This window comes from Quercus suber, unplaced genomic scaffold (assembly GCF_002906115.3).
Source record: "Quercus suber isolate HL8 unplaced genomic scaffold, Cork oak 2.0 scaffold_278, whole genome shotgun sequence".
Classification (NCBI taxonomy): Eukaryota; Viridiplantae; Streptophyta; class Magnoliopsida; order Fagales; family Fagaceae; genus Quercus; species Quercus suber.
Window position 1 is genome coordinate 20,627 of NW_027069734.1, and position 14,439 is coordinate 35,065.

At 34.0% G+C, this 14,439-nt stretch overlaps 1 protein-coding gene and 1 long non-coding RNA gene across 6 annotated transcripts; one reads left to right on the plus strand and one right to left on the minus strand.

Annotated features, from left to right (window-relative positions):
* Positions 1 to 2,157: 2,157 nt before the first annotated feature.
* Positions 2,158 to 14,438, minus strand: LOC112012851 (purple acid phosphatase 5). Its single transcript, XM_065781797.1, has 9 exons — positions 14,265 to 14,438; positions 13,060 to 13,272; positions 11,738 to 11,849; positions 11,407 to 11,633; positions 11,170 to 11,308; positions 10,847 to 11,067; positions 10,646 to 10,767; positions 10,390 to 10,546; positions 2,158 to 2,184 (listed from the first exon to the last, which is right to left on the minus strand). The coding sequence occupies exons 1-9, from the start codon at positions 14,436 to 14,438 to the stop codon at positions 2,158 to 2,160; spliced, it is 1,392 nt and encodes a 463-aa protein (XP_065637869.1).
* On the plus strand, positions 4,300 to 9,003 carry LOC112003500 (uncharacterized). 5 transcript variants are annotated; one of them, XR_002881984.2, is made up of 6 exons: positions 4,300 to 4,977; positions 5,171 to 5,231; positions 5,370 to 5,541; positions 6,568 to 6,986; positions 8,336 to 8,486; positions 8,598 to 9,003. It is a non-coding gene; the product is annotated as an uncharacterized LOC112003500 (long non-coding RNA). The 5 variants fall into 5 exon arrangements; XR_010632300.1 differs by having other exon boundaries at positions 4,300 to 4,694; positions 4,834 to 4,977; positions 6,568 to 8,486; XR_010632299.1 differs by having other exon boundaries at positions 6,568 to 8,486.
* Position 14,439: the final 1 nt, after the last annotated feature.

The window sequence follows — 14,439 nt, forward strand, 5'->3', positions numbered from 1 at the left end:
TAATTTAAAACGGGTGAATAACGCTGTGGAGGTCTAATGTTTCTGGAAGATCTGCGGACTTCAGCTACAGGTGTACTCTGATCTACCAGTGAATCTACATTCTCCTTATTTTCTTCACCCCTTTTCTGGATAGTACTTTCAGTCAATCCATCTAAGTTGACAAACTCAGATTTCTTTTGATCTATCTCTGCAATATCTGAGACTACAGTTGACCTGTCCTTGTACATAACCTGTTCATTAAATATCACATTTCTACTTCTGATGATTTTCCTGTTTTGTTCATCCCAAAACCTATAGCCAAATTTCTCTTCACCATAGCCAATGAAAAAGCATATTTTAGACTTAGTATCAAGTTTACTACAAGCATCAGAATCAATATGAACATAAGAAACACAACAAAAAACTTTTAAATGGGAAAATTTTACCTCTTTACCGCTCCATGGGAACTGATGGCCCTCGGTTTATCAGGTAAGCTGCAGTGCTAATAGCATCAGCCCAAAAAGTTTTTGGTAGTCCAGCATGCAACCTCATACTCCTAGCACGCTCATTAAGAGTTCTGTTCATGCGCTCAGCCACACCATTATGCTGTGGTGTCCCAGGAATGGTCTTTTCCATCCTAATTCCCTGTGCAGCACAATACTCACGGAACCCTTCATCTATGTACTCTCCTCCATTATCAGACCTCAAACATTTTAGTTTTAAACCTGTTTCTATCTCAACCATGGCTTTCCACTTCTTAAAAGCTTCAAATACATCAGATTTATTTTTCAGAAAATAAACCCATACCTTTCTGCTTGAATCATCAATGAAAGTGATGTAGTACCTGGAACCTCCAAGGGATGCAACCGGAGAAGGCCCCCCACAAATCAGTGTGTACTAACTCCAATTTTTCTGCCTTCGGTGTCTTGTCAGTTTTCAAAAAACTCACCTTTTTCTGCTTTCCTAAGATGCAGCTTTCACACATGTCAAAATCAATGGACTTCAATTCTGGTAGTTTTCCTTTTGACAGCAGCATCTTCATCCCTTTCTCACTTATGTGACCAAGCCTGCGGTGCCATAGGCTTATGTCAGTACTTGCATCAGCAACTGTAATTGTGTCTCTTAAACTTGAGGTCATATAGAGAGTGCCAGCCTTCTTTCCACGAGCCAATACTCTAGCTCCCTTTGTAATCTTCCAAGTACCACTAACAAATAGTATTGCATGCCCTTCATCATCAAGTTGTCCAACAGAAATCAGATTCCTCCTTAGGTCAGGAATATGTCGAACCTTCTCCAGTAACCAAACAGACCCATTGGGTAACAATATCCGGACATCTCCCATACCCACAACATCCAGGGCTGAACCATCAGCCAAATACACCTTACCAAAATCACCTGCAGCATAGTTCTGTATGATTTCTCGGTGTGGAGTGGTATGAAACGAGGCTCCTGAATCCAAAACCCAATCATCAAGTGGACTATCTACTGCAAGAAGTAATGCATCCTGTACCTTTTCTATTACAGCATTAGCAGAATCATCTTCATTCTTCTTCTTAGGACTTTTGCATTGGTTCCTAAAGTGACTTGTTTTCCCACAATTCCAGCATTGTACTTGTTGGCCTGATCTAGATTTACTTCTGTTCTGATTAGTATTTCTGGATTTTGATCTGCCTCGATTTGAATTTCTGTTATTACCTCTGCCTCTTATCTCAAGGTTTAGGGCAAAACCAAATCCAGAGGTTTCACCTGCATCTCTTCTGCGAATCTCCTCAGCCAGAATTAAATCTCGTATATCATTGTACTTGAGTTTTTCCTTACCTGTAGAATTGCTTACTGCCATCCTCATTGCCTCCCAACTATTTGGCAAAGAAGCCAAGACGATCAAAGTACGAATCTCATCATCAAAATCAATTTCTACAGACGACAATTGATTTGTAATAGTGTTAAATTCATTCAGATGTTGTGCTACTGATGCGTTCTCTGCCATTTTCAGATTGAATAGTTTCTTCATCAGATGCACCTTGTTGTTTGCTGACGGCTTTTCATACATACCAGACAAAGCCTTCATCAGATCTGCTGTGGTCTTCTCCTTTACAACATTATGTGCAACAGACCTAGATAGAGTTAACCTGATAACTTCCAGTACCTGTCTGTCAAGAAGAGCCCATTCATCAGCCTTCATCGCCTTAGGTTTTGTCCCCAAAAGAGGCAGATGCAATTTCCTCCCATAGAGATAATCTTCAATCTGCATCCTCCAATACGCGAAGTCTGTGCCATTAAACTTTTCTATTCCAGACGTCTTTCCTGCTTCCTCTGCCATTGCTCCCACTCAAACCTAACCCTAGGCTCTGATACCAGTTGTTGGGAATTTAACCAAAATTCCAACCTGTGAGAGACAAAAAAAAAAAAAATAGAGAAAACACACGTCAAAGAAAAATAATCACACGCACAAGACAGTATTTACGTGGTTCGGCAATTTGCCTACGTCCACGGAGTTGCAGGGATTTCACTATTATCAGGGAAAAATACAAAGTGCGGCTACAGTGTTTTTCTCTCTCTCTAAAAATACAACAACAGTTGTAGTCACAAACCCTAATTATAAAAGTGGCTTTTTTATCCTACTTACAGGGTTATAATGGGCTAGGCCAAAAATAAACTAGGCTCCACAAAGCCCAACATGACCCTCCAATGAAATAAATTTAGCCCAAATAATCCATTTAAAATTTGAAATTTAATCCAAATAATTCAAAAAAAATTAATCACCAGGCCCATTCTTAGGCCCTTCAAAAACATAGGAACAAAAAAACCCTTAAAAAAAACACACTATGGCTTTTGTCAAAACCTACAGCATGAACTCTAATGGCATGACCAGCATTGGCCTCTCTAAACAGGCCAAACATGTGATAAAAATAGAGATTAGTGCAACAAAGATCTCCTCCACAATGGCATCGAGAGTATAAGCATTATCAGCACCACTAGCCTATGCAATTGGTGCATGTAATTTTAGAATTAAACTGGCCTATCTAAGTAAAGCTAAATCAGATTTGCTAAGAAAACCTAGATATCAAAATTAAGCTATCTCCACTATGAAACCCATCCATATCCACAATATTTTCCTACAAAACTAGTAGAATTTGATTTTCTATGATTGTTTCCCTCACTTCAAAAGAAAAAATTAATAGAGAGGGAAAAGGGTTAGGAATTGAAATCCCTAAATTGACAGAAAACCTAATTGAAGACATAATTAAAACACAACTTCGAGCCTATTTTCTATTTAAAAAAAATTCAATTTGAATTTTAAACCATATCAATAAAAGAAAATTGAAACTTGAAAAAGATCAATAACTATCATTTCATCAAATGAATAGCATGTGAATTTCATCATTTAAATTGGAAAAAGTAGCTACTTGGAAAAGGTAGTAACTATCATCAATATACAATTTACAATAAACAAAATGACTAAAATTGTATTATTAGTAAAATCTAACAAATCACTACTAAACTATTCCAATACCAGAACTTATCTTGTTCCTAGCAGAGACATAAAACATGGTCTCAATCAACACACCACATTCTCCCTCAAATCTACATTTTGGTAGAAGGATCCCATTCCTAGCCAAATCATTTTTCCTTTAATACCAAGCAAAACAAAAACAAAAAACAAAAGGTATATTATGTCCAAATAAAAGCAATCCTCAAGATTATTAAAACCTGATGTCAATAAGAGCACCTCAATATAATTCCACACATTCAGCGACTATGCAACAATTTGGTTTCAAAGGGGGAAAAAAATGCACAACCCAAATGTATAATCCAACAATATGCAGAAGATGCTCTTCTTTTTTTAATAAATCATATCATTCACATAAGGCATAAAAGAAATTAAAATTAGAAATCTGAATAAAGAAATACAAATAAGAAAACTCAAGACAACCTAAAAAAAAAATGTAATCATTATTTTTCTTTAAGAGAAGGGAGGGTGGGGGGGCAAAAAAAAAATGCAGACAAGTGAAGGCATTGCTTCCCATAAGCGTCACAACATTTTGCACAACATTCGGCAGGAAAATCATAAGGTTCCACCAACAAATTCCTCAAAACTTTCGGGTGATTCATGGTTATGGTGATTTTATAACATAAAACTGCATAAGCAATAAATTCTTTGAAAGTTTTAATCAAGAGAATTGTACTTCAGTTTATGAGGTTATGAGGTTAAAAGAATTACAATGCATGTATTAAAAGATTGGTTATAAGGTTAAAAGATTCCATGAACAAAAAATGCATGTATTTAAAACTATTACTGCCAACACTAACAGAGAACAAACACCTATTAAGAATCTCAAACAACTATAGTAACCAACCCCAACCTTCAAAACAAAAATAAAATTCCCACAAAAACACAAATATTTCAGTCATATAGCAATATGCAACAATACCCACAAAAAGAAATTTTGAATTTTGGGGTTATACCATCCTCCTTTCCTCTCATCCTAATAATTCCAATTCTCCATCACTACCAACCATGAACGGCTAAATAAAAACAAATCTCAACAAAAACCCAAAACCTAAATCATAATGTCCAAATTTTTAAAACAGAAAATAATTACCAACAGTAGTCTGACGGTGGAGGAACAAATGCCTGACAGTGGGTGGTGGCTCTCTGCCTTACAGACTTGCTTCGCTTGATCTTTCTTTAACTACTGACTTTCACTCTCAGTGTTAGTCATTTTTCTTAATATAAGACACTCCGAAGATTACTCTCTCAATTTCGTTTTTTCTGTCTCTTTTTGTCTGATGGTGAATGATCCTCATATTAACTTCTCTCTTTCTACGTTTCACGGTTTATGGGTTCTCTAGTTTAGGTATAGGCAAAGGGCGAGAGTGGCTCAAGATCGCCCACATCCCTTGCGTTCAGACTGATGGCAGGTCTGTCTATGAGTTGGAAGAGGAGGAGCTATAATTGTGTAAAACAGAGACGAAAAGAAGTCTAGATATTTCCAGGTACAACATTTAAAAAGGAAAGAAAAAAAATATTTTAAAGAATTTTTACATAATAGTGTTCATTACATTGTGGATGAAGAAAGCTGATTAAAACAATAAATCCAAATGAAAGAACAAAATCAGTACTCTATGTATGTAATTACACAAATATGATTGTGAAATTTAGAACCCTCAATCTAGCTAATTCTTGCAGTGATGTAAGCTCGTGGAATCTGAACTCCTAAAAATTGTTCTCAAATTTTCAGAACAGAGAGGTACATTAAATTTTGGGTAGTATGATCTCTTATAGTTTGTAATTTAGTTGAATTATATGAACCTTTTATGTAAGGACACACATCTGTTCAATGAAATGCCTGAAAGAGATTTTGTATTGTGGAATTTGATGATTGCAGGTTAGGAAACATGGTTTGGGACATGATGATCGGTGGATATGCACATAATGCTGGTTGGATTTTTAATACTATACCGAAGGAGTTTGTCATTTCAACCAAAGATTATGATTTGCACAGATAATTGATGCATTGTCATCTTTGCTGCAGTTGGCAGTTATTCCATAAATGTAAGGTATTGGTGTCAAATGCTCAATCTATAGTTACCACTACAATCTCTAATGAATCACACTTTTTTTTTTTTTTAATGATCTGATATTGATTTTATTATACCCATTTTCCTTGTCTGATTGAAAGTCCATAAATAAACAGCTTCCTATCTTTCGTGGTTAATTTATTCCTCATTGCCAACCAACATATGAATGCATGTTTGGGGATTGATTTTGAAAACCAAATCACCTTCCACCAGTCTACAACTGGAGCCTTGGTTCTTAACTGATTCCAAGTCTCAGCACAAGTATGTTCCTGATTTTGAAGCAGTCCACACAGCCTTATCATAGGCTCCAAACTCAACAAAGAACAGTTTACTCTGTATTTTGACAAGGTCTTCAGACCTAGCAGGATTCCATTACCATGCTTTATCCTTTATAGATTAACATTGATGGAACTAGCAGCACCATAAGCCATACAATGACCTTAAATTGGGTAGAGAGGACTATCAAGGTGCTAGTGATCATCACAAGGAGATACTTGAACCATCACCCACTTAGAATTGTATAAAAGTCCTCACCAGGTTTCTAAGCCTTAGTATTTTCCTCCAACCCCAAGAGTAGCCTCGTGGAATTTTTGCAATCCATAAGAAGCTGCATAGTTTTTGTTCAATAGCCCTGATCGCTTTCTTGGGAAGAATAAACACGCTAGTCCAATATACTTGTAGAAACTCTCATATGGTATTATAACCACTATACAGCCTCAATTATATTCATTGGTTCCAAAGCAGTTATAGTTTGAAATGAAATTTCATGGTTTCATAAAAATGTGTGCCAATCTTCTATACAGGATAAAATAAAATGATCTTGACCATTCCATAACTTATGTTGATCTTGACCACTTCATTAGAATGCAATTGCCCTTTTGTTTGGATTGTATCTCACTGTCAGATCTGAATTTATTGAATCAAATTCTGTTGGCTCTCTATTTGGGTGCAGAGATGCTTACTCTGGTGCTGATCCTTTTTCTTCTGTTATTCTTGTTATTGCAGCCACTCTTTGGGCTATTTGAAAATGCAAGAATGTGACCACGTTTGAAGGGAAGGTTGTCAGTGCTTCTCAAGCTCTTAACTACTGCAGCCATATGGTCATGATTTGTCAAGCTCCTGTGTGCAACTGGATATGGTATGTTAATTGTAGATTGTCAGGTGTGGCAAATGCTGATCTTAGTGGAAGTTAGTACCAAAAGAAAGAGTTTCTGGTGAGATGCAAGCTTTGTAAGACAATTTGTGAAGCTTTTTCCTTTGTACTTATGAAAGGCATGATGGTTGTGCTTGTACTTATGAGTAGCTTTGGAGTTTGTAGCCTTTCTTATGGAATGCAAACACCAAGTGCAGCATTGTTGTGCTGCGTTTGCAATTTTATAAACTCTGGTTTCGTCAAGCCCCTAGGAGAATTCTCACTAATGCTGGTAAACTTGCCAATTTTGTAACTTCCTCTTTTATGAATATAGCTTGGTCCTTCTTCTTTTTTTATGTAACATTTATGTTAAACATCATATGTATTAATGATGTTTTTTCCCGGATTTTTGGCATGGCATTTAAAAAATAATAATAATAATTAAAAACAAAGCCCTATCAAGCTTACCAATTTATAGAATATTGTTGGTGATGTGGATGACTTGTAACCAGTTTGACCGAAAATTGTTTTTGAGAATTAATTTTTAGCAAACAAATTATCTTGGCTAAAAGAATCACTTAGCATTACTCATTGCGCATAAAAATTTGAAATCATAGCTTTAAGATTGACCTACCACCATAGTGAGTACTATAATTTACTATCTAGAAAGACCACCATCATTTTTTTTTTTTTTTTAATTCTAAACTTTTCTTGATAGTGAAACATGGAAATTTTAGCTTCTGATTTGTAATTTTGTCCAACTCAATTTCATTTCAAAATTTCAGCTACTTTACTATTGAAACTGAATTAAGTGTACTATTTGCCTAGCATTACATTGATTTATTGGAATCGTTTGGAGAAGGTCAAATTAGTGAAATTCGGAGATCAGGTGATAAGCTTATGAGTTGTCATAGTTTCTTATCATTGTTAACTATGAAGGTCTATTGCTATTCAAAATTTCATTAATGAGGAAGACACATGGATTGAATTGAGCTATTTTATTTATTTATTTATTATAAAGGTTTTAATTGATTGTTGCAGAAATTGAATGAAAAGAAGCAGCCTAGCTATTTGTAAGGATACATCCTCTAACACAAGATATAATATTGAAAACAACACCCTGAAGAGAATTTATATCTTGCTGAATATACAGAGATTTTCAAAACAAATTCTAATTATAGGTTAAATATGAGATTTAGATAGAAATGGAAAACTTTGGATTCATATTTCTACTCGTCTAGGAGAATGCTTAAGGCATACATTATTTGCTGATTGTTTGATCCTTATTTTTTTTTCCTTTTCCATTATATTTTTCCATGTTCCTCTTTGCTGCGCATTTTATGGTCTGCTAGGAATTGTGGCCCAATCTCCAGTGAATTTATAGATGAGTAAAGAAGGCATTCTGTTTTCAAAGCGCAAACAACCAATGAACTTTTCATGTGTTCATGTAAATTGCCCCTTTCTTTGGTCTTATTCATCTTTTGAAATAATAAGCAGTTAGAGTTAACTCCTAGAAAAGCTAATTTATTTATTTTAGTGTATGCAGTGGTACCTTTATTTCCATAAATGTCACATAGCAATATAGAACAAAAATAAACCAAGGTCTTATTCGTCACTTAACTTTTATCTGTAAAATTTCAGGCAAGTTTTTTCATTGGTCATTCAAGCTAAAGGAGGTTAACCAATTATCTTAGATGTTCAGAACCAGTGAGAACATGTAAATGGCAAAGCAATTCAACTTACTTGGCAAATCTGGTGATTACAATTATTTTTCATCTTCATTTCAATTTAGGTATATATGTGCCACTGCTCTACGATTTGTTTTTTATTTCTTCTTTGGTCTTGGTGAATAGGATAATGCCTCCACTTCCTTGCTAACTGTTGATATTGAATTTCTCCACAGGCATCTGCAATTCCTTCGACAGACTTTGCGAAGCAAGAACTTCATAAGGCCATAACACTTTCTCTTTTCCTTATGTGATTTCCCTTCCCTTCAGTCCCAAGGATCATACATTACCTACCAAACTTTACCAACTTGTAAATCATAATTTTTCTCCTTTTAAGCATATTCTTTAATGAGAATACTTGTTAGGCTTACTTCACAGCTTTAGATCACAGTAATGATGGAACTTATATAGTTTTTGAAAAAAAATTTCATGTGAGGGATGTATGAGTTCTTGAAATTCTTTTTTATGTGAGGAATGTATTATAATGTTACTGCTTGCTTCTTTCAGTAGCATGTCCTATGTATTCAAAAAACAGGCTCTTTTCAACATATGAAAATCAAATGAATGTTTGAATTTTACTTAGCTGTCATGGAACTTCCATGTGCTTATTTGACAGTAAACTTTGTATAGCTTACCACATAAATGTTAACGGGTATTCCCAGTCTATGTTGAACACTGTGCTCTATTTTGTTTAATATTGAGGTGTATTATAAGAGTAACCCTGGCTAATTTAGTTCCTACTCTTTTTAGCCAAGTACCTATGACTAAAGGCATGTGATAGCTCATATTGCTATGTAAACAATACAGGTTCTCTTTATTTGTCACCAGAATCACAATGCTTAAGGGCTCTCTTTAGGTGGATACATCACATAGTTGGGCAATTAAATCACTTATAACGTGTAGCTTGACCTCTTTTTCACAAAAGTCAGAAGTGCAAATAATTAGTTAGTCTCTGGGGGCTGTTTGACAGCGGTGTTTAAGTACCGGTTCAAAATGATGTGAAAATTGTGATTTAATAAGCATTGTAAAAATACGTATTTAAAGTATTTATAATGCAAAAAATGTGTTAGGTATTTTAAAATGTGAAAAAATATAATTGTGTTCAGTAGGTGTATGTGATTTTTTTTTTTTTTAAGTGATTACTATACCATAAAAGTATGTCATTTTATTTAAGGAGGAAGAAAAAGAAAGAAAAAAAGAATAGGGAATGATAGATAATGTGAAAGAGGTGGGACCATGGGAGAAATGGAAAAAAGAATGAGGTTGAAGCGTGAGACCACTGTTTGGGTTATGTTTAGTCTTGTCAAGTGAATCCTATGATTTTTAATTTATTTATAAAAAGACGGCTCAATAATGTTATTTGAAAACTACTGCAATGTTAATTGAAAACTAAAAATAAATTATCAAAATACATATTTTAAACAGCGTAATTTGAGAATTGTAACTTAGTTTATTCTTAATAAAATATCATTATCAAACGCACTTTTTTTTTTTAACCTCCATAGGCCTTGACTTTCTGTAATTGAAATTTCATACATCTTTTTTTCTAATTTTTTTTTTTTCTATTGTCCAAACAATTGAATTGTATTTTAGGAATTGGGAACCTTATCACTTTGCATCGCAGAGTAGCCACAAAAAGTTTCTGAAGACCAAACCAGAGAATTGGTTGAGAATAAAAGTGAATTTTTTACTTGCTAAAATGCTAAAGCAGCAATGTAGAACAATGTGCCTTCTAGCCAAAATTCTAATAGGCAGTTATAAACACAACTTGTATGACAACTTTAGGGTATAAAAAATGATTTTATAGATGACAAACTAGGAAAATGAATAACTAAAAAAAACAACTCTAAAACCAAATTCATAATTCATTATTGCACCTAAATTCTAGATAAAACTAAAGAGAACCACCGAAAGTCACTTCAAAATCACAGCGATAGCTTAATTATGCTCTTTTTTTGGATAAGTATGTCTGTTGAAGAGCCAAATTGAATCAGCAGCAACGGCTTCATTATCGTCGTTACGGTGCCAAGTATAGTGGGCATGAGTGCTATTTTTTATCTCAAGAATTGCATGCCCAAAGCTTGCTTCTCTATATGCAGAATAACTTGGTTGTGGTTCAACAAAACTGCACAAAATATAACCATTTATAAAATAAGTACTGCTACTTAGTTTTATTTTAGTGGGTGATAGAAATCATTTTTAAGACTAAATGAATGAGGCTCACCCGGAAGCAAGGCCTTCAATGTTTCCTCCATCACCAATGGTTATGTACACTGGTGCAGAAGGGTCCTTTACTGGGGCGCTCAGTCCATTTGTTATGTTGTACTTCACATTCGATATGCGCTCCTGCAATGCATTAGAATGACTTAGAAAATTGAATCATTGATTGACACAAATCTACTGAATGTAAATTAGAACAACTTACCGAGCGTTCATAGGAATGAACATGACCAGCAAATACTAGATCAACTTTGTGTTGAACAAACCAAGGTTCAAATGTCACTCTCATGGCTTCCCCTTCCATGTAATGGTAGCTGTTGCTGTTGTACCATGGTGAGTGCAGAAGAACAATTAGCCATGGAGTCTCAGCTCTATTAACCTTTGAGAGCTCTGTTTCAAGCCATTTGTATTGAGGAGTGTATTTGGCTGTAAAACAAGATATATATCATTAATATCAAACTGCTTTATTTCAATAATTTTATCACTTTGTAGGTAATATCATATACAAATTGGAGGAAAATTTCTTACCAAATGAAGAGTATGAAGACAAGACGATGATGTGTGCAGATGCTCGCCTAATAGAATACCAAAGCGGCGATGTACTTTGTGATTCCTGATAGGGTGTATGGTACCTATGCAAATATGGCTTGAAAGGAACATTTTCTTCCTGAAAAATTACATGAACAGGAAACATCATTAGTACCATCAACAATTAAAACCAAGATTATCTATATATTAGAAGGCAAACATTGATAAAGCTCTTACCAACTCTGGCGCAAAATCAATCTCATGATTGCCAGCAGCCCAAATCCATGGTTGATATGCAGTACTCTTCTCTACGAACCGGCCCCATTCGTCCCATCTCTCATTGTCATGTTGTGGGTGATCATCAGCATAAGAAAGATCTCCCACAAACAGCATAGCTTGGCCTTTTGGATTGGCCATATAATGCTTCAATGTCCCATAAGAGTCAAATGTTTGTCCCAAATCACCTGCACAATACACAATACACATGTTACATCTTAGAGCTAGCTAGCACTAAATTAAGAAATTAGATCAACAATACAATTCATAACATGTAATTTTTGGTACTGACCGATAATGCCAAATGTGTATGGAACATCTGGCCCTATTTTTGGTGGAGTTGTGAAATGAAATTGACGAGCTGAATTTCCTTGCCCAATCTCATAAAAGTATTTAGTGTCATACTGAGGATCATACAAACAAGAATATAATCAAAATCATGTCAATTCCCAAATCAATACAAGTATGGCCTGAAATGAACCTATCTTGCTTAAGCATGTAAAGTAAGTAACATTTGCTGCCATAGGCAATGTCAAAGTAAATCCAATCCACCAAGACTGATGGAATTGGTTTTTCAATGGGAAAAATAAATATAAGTTCATATAAATACGTTAGAAACACAATGCATGTATAGTATCCAAACATACTAAGACTTGAAAATCAATCACTTACTTCCAATCCTTTAATGTTAGCATGGTGAATGTAGCCAGAGTTATAATTATAGTATTTGTAAGTAGTGGTTACAGAATGAACTGTATGCTTATGCTTGTGCTTGCCCTCTGCACCTGCAGCCCAATAAGACACAACATCTGGGTGTTTCATAACTGGTGTCACCCATGAAACGATCACACCTCGCCCATCATAATCTCCTTGAGTTATATGAACCTTCACGTATAAAAAAATCTTTTAGCTAACAAAAAATTAAAGGCACACCACATATAATTACATAAATATGATTTAAAAAAAAATTAATTTCAAATTTTAAATATGAAAAAAAAAATGATTTATATTTTATGCAAAGTTTTTTTTTTTTGATCATCAGCATAAGAAAGATCTCCCACAAACAGCATAGCTTGGCCTTTTGGATTGGCCATATAATGCTTCAATGTCCCATAAGAGTCAAATGTTTGTCCCAAATCACCTGCACAATACACAATACAAATGTTACATCTTATAGCTAGCTAGCACTAAATTAAGAAAATAGATCAACAATGCAATTCATAACATGTAATTTTTGGCCCTGACCGATAACGCCAAAAGTGTATGGAACATCTGGCCCTATTTTTGGTGGAGTTGTGAAATGAAATTGGCGAGCTGAATTTCCTTGCCCGATCTCATAAAAGTATTTAGTGTCATACTGAGGATCATACAAAAAAGAATATAATCAAAATCATGTCAATTCCCAAAGCACTACTACAAGTATGGCCTGAAATGAACCTATCTTTCTTAAGCATGTAAAGTAACATTTGCTGCTATAGGCAATGTCAAAGTAAATCCAATCCACCAAGACTGATGGAATTGGCTTTTCAATGGGAAAAATAAATATAAATACATTAGAAACACAATGCATGTATAGTATCCAAACATACTAAGACTTGAAAATCAATCACTTACTTCCAATCCTTTAATGGTAGCATGGTGAATGTAGCCAGAGTTATAATTATAGTATTTGTAAGTAGTGGTTACAGAATGAACTGTATGCTTATGCTTGCGCTTGCCCTCTGCACCTGCAGCCCAATAAGACACAACATTTGGGTGTTTCATAACAGGCGTCACCCATGAAATGATCACGCCTCGCCCATCATAATCTCCTTGAGTTATATGAACCTTCACGTATAAAAAATCTTTTAGCTAACAAAAAATTAAAGGCACACCACATATAATTACATAAATATGATTTTAAAAAAAAATTAATTTCGAATTTTAAATATGAAAAAAAAATTATTTATATTTTATGCAAAGGTTTTTTTTTTTTTTTGAGAGAGAAAGTTTTAATCTATGACGTTTATAATTTTTATTTAAAATTATGATATTTCAAATAGGATTTTGTTAATGTGTGCCCTAAGGGTACACAATAATTTTTATTTTTGGAAAAAATTTTCTCAAAAATTGAAAAAGTATTAACAGCTTTTTTAATTCACGAGAAAATATTTCTAAAAATGGATGGACTGAACCCTTTCAAATAAATAAATACTGAAAATATAAAAGAAACATATATAATTATGATTTGATAATTGTATGTAATTTGATGCATAGCAACTTAACTAAAAAAAAAAAAAAAATCGAAGAATGCGAATTTAACTTTTTGGCATATAGTATATAAAACTAATTAACCTTAGAGTAGAAAAATATATGCAATAAGCCACTTTTCAAATCATAAACAAGTTTTATTATAAAAGATGTGATCCAAAAAAATATCTAAGGCATAAAGAAGCTTTTCTATTTTTAAAAAGAACAACCAAGATGGGAACATGCATGGGAAATCAGTTTGCTATTACAAAATCTATATTCCAAAAAAAAAAAAAAAAAATACTAAATATACAACTATGAAGTAAACTAATCAATAAAAAGAATAGGTCATGATTTTAAAATACAAATTTAACTAATACATATATCAAAATAGTTTTAACATATTGTAAATAACACTAACAATCTATACTAAAAAAGATAATCTTGAGTAGAAAAATATATGCAATCGGTACATTTAAATAAAAATATGAGATCCGATCGAAAACATTTCAATCTATGAAGAAACTTTTTAATTGCTAAAAAAACATGAAAAAACAGTAATAAAACATGAAAAAAGTTGATGATAATACCTGCTCTGGTGCATTGAAACCTGGAGGAGATGGAAAAGTATCCTTTGGCAAGTCTTCAGAGGCGTACAGTTTCCTAACATAAGGGCTTGTTTTCCCTCCATTGCAAAAACCAATATTCAGCAACACAAACACCATAGCTACCATCCACAGTGCACTCATATTTCTGGAACCCATA

Coding starts and splice junctions, on each gene's coding strand:
- LOC112012851 (XM_065781797.1), bottom strand. CDS start 14,438: ATGGGTTCCAGAAATATGAGTGCACTGTGGATGGTAGCTATGGTGTTT. Junction 13,273..14,264: donor GTTTCAATGCACCAGAGCAG/GTATTATCATCA, acceptor TTATACGTGAAG/GTTCATATAACTCAAGGAGA. Junction 10,547..10,645: donor ATTGAAGGCCTTGCTTCCGG/GTGAGCCTCATT, acceptor TATTTTGTGCAG/TTTTGTTGAACCACAACCAA.